At 36.2% G+C, this 8,466-nt stretch overlaps 1 protein-coding gene across 1 annotated transcript; it reads right to left on the bottom strand.

The window, feature by feature from the left end:
* Window positions 1–1,404: 1,404 nt before the first annotated feature.
* On the bottom strand, window positions 1,405–6,573 carry LOC132050937 (threonine dehydratase 1 biosynthetic, chloroplastic-like). The gene is made up of 5 exons (XM_059442263.1): window positions 5,894–6,573; window positions 5,086–5,265; window positions 2,568–3,044; window positions 1,583–2,172; window positions 1,405–1,497 (listed from the first exon to the last, which is right to left on the bottom strand). The coding sequence occupies exons 1-4, from the start codon at window positions 6,254–6,256 to the stop codon at window positions 2,008–2,010; spliced, it is 1,185 nt and encodes a 394-aa protein (XP_059298246.1). The 5' UTR covers window positions 6,257–6,573; the 3' UTR covers window positions 1,405–1,497; window positions 1,583–2,007.
* Between the last annotated feature and the right edge of the window lie 1,893 nt (window positions 6,574–8,466).

Here is an 8,466-nt window from a genome sequence, read left to right as displayed (position 1 = left end):
CTAAACGGATCCATTCACTACTCAGTATGCTCAACATATAGAAATCACCAAGCAATTCCATAACTAAATAAAGTAAATCATAAGTTCATAACATGAACTGTTCAACTTAAATATAATACCAAGCGCATAAGAAGATTCAGAATCTACTGTGAAGCTATGCTGCTCAAACTTTCTAAAATGATGTTGCATCCGTATTAATGAACCCTTCAAAATTCCATAACTTCTGAAGAATACGATACACATGCATCTGTCATATTTTTGAAAAGTTCGAACAACATAGCTATAGCTGTGAAATTCAAGGAGTATATTATAGAACAAACAATTATACATCCCGTCAATAGTTCAACATCAAGAAAACAAAACAAATTGAATCGAAAACCTTTGTTATACACAGATTGAGGTAACAGGTAGTCTGTAGAATAGTTTGAGGTATACACAAATTGGATCGAAATCCTTTGTTATAAATTAGGGCCAAATAGCCTAATTGACCCTTATAATTGTAGAGTTTTGACATCAATATAATATTGTATGCCTAATTTATTTATTTACCGTGATCTTTCATTCATGACCATTCTTCCGAAAGATAACGTTGGGGTATTATTTGTATGATGAATTTCAAAAGACCAGACGTTTCATCAATACATTATATAAGCTTGAAAGCATCATTGAGACTCTCCACAAAATACTCATACCCGAGTCTACCAGCACGTCCTTGAAATTCATCAAACTCGTCCTGTGGAACTTGTATGCCAATTAAAACATTTGCACCAATTTCAAAACAAATATGAAAAATAGATCAAATTACTCCAAAATAATAGCAGATGGACTAGCTAGTAGAGAAAAATGGAAGTTGAAGGTTCTAAAAATAGCTACGTGTGCGGGATAACAGATCAAACTTATATTCCAACGCGGGCTGAAAGCAATGATAGACGTAGACAAAGCACCAGCCTTCTCGGGCAAAGTGAATCGACAAAGAATCTCATTGTGAAGATTTGACCTGCCACTCATCTGAACGATTGTTACCAAGTGGGGAAAAAGATAGATTATAGCATATGAGCCATCAATACAATACCTAACGAAAACTCTATATTTCACAAAATTAAGTAGAATGAAATCCCAAAAGGCTTTTCACCACGGAGAAACAAATACTTGGCTCTTTGCTAATGTACTCAAACAGTTAAGAATGAGACACTGCTATTCTCCCTACTGATTGAGAATACAAATTCTGAAATTCGTTGATATAAGTACTTTCTTGATTCATAAAATAACTATATAAGTAACAATTCCATTTGAATGATTTGATGATTTCAGGATGTTACAAATGTGCAGATGCACGCACATGAAAAGATATATTCTTGTGAACAAAGATTGAAATCTGTTAAAATGAGTCAATGTCTCGTCAAAAGATCAAGAACCTTGCCTGTAAAGTACTAGAGCTTTTTCTTTGCTAGAATTATATCTGTACTTGAATCCAGTAAACTTCATCCTTGGTCTGACCTGTGATACAAGTCAATTTTTCACATTTGTCAGAAAGACTAAAAGATATAGTGATCAAAATGGCATATTAAGTGCTATAAGTGACCTGTTTACAGAACTGATTAAAATTTCCCGGCTCTTCTGGCATAAAAGTAGATAGCACAGCCTGGCACTTTCTACCAACATCTGCAAGTTCGCTAACAGAAACAGAGGTTCAGTAATGGATAAATAGATAGAAGTTTTACTGATATTTTTAATGATAGAGAGACACAAGCATCTCATATCTCTTAGAGCAATCTGTCTGCATTCAGTAGATGATTACAACACAACTTTCCACTACTAAGATGCATATTTATATAATAGGATGACCCATTACTATTTAACAACATTTAAAACATGTAACTTCTGCTAACTATAAGAAACTGCCTAACAGAACATCCATTAACTTATAAGAAAGTGCTCAATCCTCCACTTCATCTAGATTTTGTTGCTTCGTCCTCCTTGAATTAAGTATAGAATATACATAGCTTATCATTCGCTTATCAATCTTAGACTGTCAAAGTTCATAGTGGCTCCACTTGTTATTGCTACTACATTTTCATCCTCGAGGCCATAGTACTTGCAGTATGCTTCAGCTCCTGCAAGAGCAAGTGCACCTGCAGGCTCTAATATGCTCCGTTTTTCTTCAAACATGTCCTATTCAAGAAAGCAAGCTACTGTCAAAGCTAATAAACTAAAATTCAGATAAGAAGCTAATTTTCTATACTTCTAGTTTATTTTGAAAATGGTCTATTAAGTGACGAGATAATTGAGGTATAGGTTATGTGCTTTTGTCATATATAACAGAACAGGCCTGCAATAAAGGAAGAGAAATTGATGTTCAACTTTACAACACACTCAATTAAGAACCCTTTTATATAAAGAGAGATATTATCCAAAATTGCAATAGTCACTCTAATTCTAGGGAGATTGGTGGTGCTTGAAAGTGCATAAATTAAAGGTATGGAAAGATTTTCGTTTTAAAAAATATTAGTGGCAAAAAGCAAGCAGATCAAATCAGAGCTGTTGCAAGCCAAAAGTTAGCTGCTAACCTTTATCGATGCACATATAGCATCGCGATCAACTAGGACCACCCCGTCTATGAGTTCCTTACAGAGACGAAAAGTTTCTTCACCAACCACTCTAACAGCTACACCATCTGCAAAGTTTCCAACTTGGTCCAGCATTACTCTCTGACCATAGTGTAACGACATTGCCATTGCATTTGCATCAAATGGCTCAACTCCAATAATCTTTATATCAGGGGCAACCCTTTTCATATAGGCAGCAATACCAGCTATAAGACCCCCTCCACCAACAGGCACAAATATCGCGTGAATTTTATCTTTGAGCTGGCAATTGATCTCCATACCGATAGTACCTTGTCCTGCTATCACATCCGGATGATCAAAAGGAGGGATGAACGTACGGACTTCCTCTGCAGCCCTCTTTTTCGCATATGCTTGTGCTTCATCATACGTGTCTCCCACAAGAACAACATTACCACCCAATCTCTTTACTGATTTCCACTGCTCATATGGTAAAAGGAAACAAAAAAGAAAAATTACAGAGTTTAGAATGGAAAATGAGCTTAGATTGCTCGGATCCAGGGGAGCACAAAGGGGTTCATCCGAACATACATTGCTCGGACTCTCCAATATGATGTCGCACCTGTGCCAGATCCTCCACGAGTTCACTATTTTTGGAGGATCCAACAGTTGGAGTTCAAAAAATTCTTTTGTAACGCAAAGAATAAAGAAATCCTTGTGGCAAGGCCGGCTCCAGGGCCAAGAGAGCGAAGCAGCCGCTTTAGGCTCCGGAGAAGTTTAGGCCCCAAAATTACCTTACATCATTAATACATAGTTATTTTTTTTTTTAATAAATGTCATTATAGATGAAAATTACTATTATTAGCGATTTTTAACGAAGAGTGATTTCCATTTGGGCGGTTGCATAGATGATCTTTTTAGGCCACTTTTTAAATTATGTCCATTGATTTAGTGGGTTAAAGTTGTCTAAAAGAATTCATACAATTAATTTTCAATTTGTCCCTTTCTTGTTTAGCGAATGGTCCTCTTTCTATTTTTCTTGCAGTTGAAATGTCTTTTAAATGACGGTCTAAAGATTCCTTTTGAGCATATTAAAAATCTTATGAGAAAATATTAGATCACAATTTAAATTTTTTTAATATATTGCAAAACGACGATAGTTTAATGTTTTGTTTGCACAATTGAGCTATATGTGGACAAACATATGACTTAAATATAACATGTCCTAAAGGGTATTTTTCGGAGGATATATTTGCATAACTTTTAAGAATAGGAACAAAATTTAAATAGTGGCTTAAATAAGAGATTTTTGCATAAATTAACCACTACTTTTAAAGACAAAATTAGCACAATCTTTAACAAGTGATCGAATTTAAAAAGCGATTTTAGGAAAGGTCATACAATGCCAATAATCCAATGCAAGCTTGTCCATAGTATCTAAAAAATTATCTGAAATTCAACCATACTATTTTTTAACTTTATGTATCTACTTTTGATCCAAAATTTTCACTTCTCATTTTTTTTCTTCAGAAATGTATATCTTTTTTTGTTATTTATGAGAATTTAATATGTCAACTGAAAATATAAACATAATTATTCAAAACTCAAAAAATATAAGAAAAAATTAATTAATTACGTTGAATCTTAAAAAGCTATGAAAATAAACTTCAAATAAATGTAAAGCCTCTTATGAAAGTTTCGCTTTAGGCCACAAAAGCTATTGAGCCGCCCCTGCCTTGTGGGTTCCTTTTCTCTCTTTATTCTTGTGGGTCCTTTTTCAGTCTCACTTCCCTGTCTTTTGTGAAAGGCAAAGTGTCTCTCATTGATTAGGGAAAGAATTTTTTTCCTCCTTGTATTGAGTTGTCTTCTATTGGGGTTGTAAAAAGCTAGTAAAAGGGAATAGCCTAGCGCACATGAGAAATGGGCTGGCAATGCAAAACGGGTCGATTTGCCCTCCCACCCTGCGCGTGAGATATACGTGAGGCCTTGCAAAAATTATTCTCTCTTTGGAATAACTCTTGCAATCTCCTATATAAGCAGCATCATTGGTGAACATAAGATACACCAAAAATTAATTCTCCTTCTCTTTTCCTCTTAAGTTATTTTCTGGCCAATTGATTTTGTGTAATTGCAAACTTTCAGTCACAAGTGCACTTGTGGAACAATGGGCAGCGACCGGCTACAACGGTTTGCGTCTTTGTCTAGTTGAAATCGCTTTTAAGGTAGTGGCTTGTCACAGCACAGTTTGTTTTGTTACATAATTTGGTATTGTTTTCATTTTGTTCTTAATCAATATTTTATTAATTTTCTTACACCAACACACATCCGACATCATTTTTGAAGAGTCCAAGCAACATATATTTGAACTCCCTTCTCCAGGAAATTAAATTAAATTATTTTTATGTATGTATAGTAAATGTTGAATCCCCTTAGCTTCTTCAAGTGTTTACTTATTATATTTTGAATCCCGTTAGTGAAAATCCTAACTCCATCAAACTCAAAAGTGTAACAAAATCCTAACCTTAATCTCAGGTGTTGTAACAGGCATGACAATAACAGCACTGTAGCCAAGTCTGTGAGAAGCTAATGCAACATCTTGAGCATGGTTCCCAGCTGATGAGCAAATGACCCCTCTTTTCAGCTGCTCCTCTGAGAGATTGGCCATCATATTGTAAGCTCCTCTAAGCTTGAATGAGAACACCTGCAAAGAGTATATGAACATTGATTTTACTGACGGCTAATCTCCAATGCAGAACATCACGTTTACATTAAATTCATAATGTAAACGTGAGAATGAGAAACCACTACAACAGATGTGATATTTAGCTACGAAATTATTAACTAGGCCACAATTTTCGTCACTAATTGTTCATTTTTTGTGACAATAATTACATTTCGTGTTCAAATACATGAGCCACATAGGATGAAACACAAAATTTTGTAGTAGAAGTTTTGTCCATTAAACTTTACCACCAATGGCGCAATTTATTAACATTAGCCAAAAATTTATTGAGTGGATTAAAATATGATTTTTAATGTGTCCGCTTCCCAAAATGCAGAGAGACTTTGCATCCGGGTTGGTTGGTCCGGAAAGTCATGGGAGGCGTAAAATAATATCTGGTGCTATTGATTATAGAATCTTTATGAATGCACACTTTCTATTCCAAACATATATGCCATGGCTTACTTGACAGGTACAAATATCTAAATTGATATTTTTAGTGAAGTAGCAGTCAAAAATTTGTATCCATTTTTATTATGCATGGATAATCATAATTCTTGAGAAAAATTGTGACTGATAATCAAATTTGTCGTAGTGATTAACATACGGGTTGAAGATCTTCTCGTTTGAGCCAGACGTTAACCCCGAGCTTCTCTGAAAGCTTTGGCGCAAGCTGTAATGGGGATTCGTATGCCACATCATACACTCTCGTACTCAAAATGTCGATCAGATACTGGAATCCAGTATCACCCCCATTACCGCCTACCGGATAATTTGGTATCAAGTAACCGGGTTGGCACCGTAACGAGCTCGGAGACACTACCAGCAATGGCGCCATTGAGTAAGTTTTGCTGTTGTTGACGATTTTAACGGTGTCGCTGCAGGTAATGGCGGTGGTTCTCGCTGGGAAATTGGGGCGGGAAAAAAGTGAGGTTGCAGTGGCATGGACGAAAATAATAAGACTTGCCATATTGAACTATGCGCAAGCAATGGATTATATATGGATGTGTGTTTCCACTTCGACTTATATAAGTGAGGGAAAATGAGAATTCAAAGTGTGCTACCTAATTAATGACAACTGTCAAGTTCGAGCCGGTAGCAGCTAGAAGGTGTACATGAGTCGATTTGGTTCAATTTTTATCAAAATCAAACAAAATTTAAACCAACTATATGATCAGTTTGGTTTGGCTGGACGTTTGTTAGGGATATATTAGTTGATATACCCTAGATCCATTCTCATATATAATGATTTGAACATATCTTGTGGACGTTATTCAATATAAATATATGGAATCCCAAATTCTTTTATCCTAGATATCATCAATTGCTTAATTAATATGACATGTAAATTTTGGGACTTGTCATCATGATGAGAATCAATGGTGGAGACAGAATTTCCATCAAGAGAGTTCAAGAAAAAAAGTAAGTACACTAATAATGCTGACAAATGAGCGGGTCAGATCAGATCAGATATAAGCGAGATTATATACACCTTCCTAACCGGCAACCATACGACCCCATAGTCCCTCTCAAAGCCAGCATTTATCTTTGCGTTTCTTTTTTCCCTCAATTCATCTTCATGAGTCATGACAAAGGACTTAGCATGAATATAAGAATTGTTATTGTGTGGCCATAAAGTTAGAGATTTAAATCATGGTTACATGCTAGATAAAATTGCATACAAATAAATTCTATTTATTTGAACTCCTTTTCTGACAGTATATAGCGATCTATCTTAATGAATTGAACTACTCTTTTTTGCACAGTAATGAGAAAGGAAGCTTTGATTAGATAACAAATTAAATCACATTAAATTGATCAAATAACATATTTGGTTGGCAGGCGTTGCTTAGTGTCGCACACCTTCACGAGGGCCTCGGCAATTGTCTTTATGGTTGTAAAGTTTAAAACACTTGAATCTAAAAAAGTCCGAGAAAATATCTTCAGCAAGAATCAATCCTGCGCGCTCTAGGAATATTTGAACCCAATTTGCTGTTGGACTACGCTTTTGGTTTGTGCTAAGAGATTCAACATTTAAAATATACACTTAAAAATAAAAATTTGACTCATACACAGCGTAATAAGTTTCCGACAAAAGAGATTCGGATCGGATAAACCCCTCGGCTTCATGTAGATCCGTCTTAAGGATCATGATAATAAGAGTCACGTCTCTTATATTACAGGTGGAAGGTCCATTAAGGTTTGTTCACGTAATAAGTCCAAAAAGACTTGCACGCAACAATCCCATATTAATGGGATCTTGAATTATGGAATGTCCACATAGAAATGCACGGCACTGTGAATTTAATAATGAATAGACTTCTTTGAATCCAATTCGTACTTCCGCGATCCTATGAAGCTTAATTTCTATATCCCAAGTAAATCATCACCGGAAATGGTTTAGAGGTGATGATAAAGGATGATGGAAAAGATTGTTTATGTAAGTTTTCATGAGAAAAACACCTTATTGAAAATGTGTCAGTACTATATCAAATCAAGAGAGAAAATATTGATGGGGAAAAATTATTTTCTTGTTTCATTTATTTAGTTGTTAAGCCACACTATGAAAGTATGGGAAAGGATGGTAAAGATGAGGGTGAGGAGAGGCGTGTGTATTTTAGAGAATCAGTTCGGATTCATGCTGGAGCGCTCTACTACAGAAGCCATTCATATTGTTAGGAGATTGGTGGAGCGGTATAGGGAGCGGAAGAGGGACTTGAATATGGTATTCATCGACCTAGAAAAGGCTTACGACAAAGTGCCAAGAGAGGTTCTATGGAGATGCTTGGAGGCTAAATGTGTACTTGTGGCATACATTAGAGCGATCAAGGACATGTATGATGGAGCCAAGACCAGGGTAAGGATAGTAGGAGGAGACTCGGAGCACTTCCCAGTTTTGATGGGTTTACATCAGGGATCAGCTCTTAGCCCGTTTTTATTTGCCTTAGTAATGGATGGATTGACGCGACAAATTCAAGGTGAAGTGCCATGGTGTGTGTTGTTCGCGGATGACATAGTCTTGATTGACGAGACTCGTAGCGGAGTTAACGCTAAGCTAGAGGGTTGGAGACAGATGTTGGAGTCTAAAGGGTTCAAGTTGGTAGGGCCCGCTCACCCCGGTCACGATGGGGCATGATGGGCGCTCGGCACGCAGAAGTGACGAACCCCTTTAGTCCTCGT

This window comes from Lycium ferocissimum, chromosome 3, assembly GCF_029784015.1.
Source record: "Lycium ferocissimum isolate CSIRO_LF1 chromosome 3, AGI_CSIRO_Lferr_CH_V1, whole genome shotgun sequence".
In the NCBI taxonomy this organism is placed as follows: domain Eukaryota; kingdom Viridiplantae; phylum Streptophyta; class Magnoliopsida; order Solanales; family Solanaceae; genus Lycium; species Lycium ferocissimum.
This window is presented reverse-complemented; position numbering and strand designations above follow the sequence as displayed.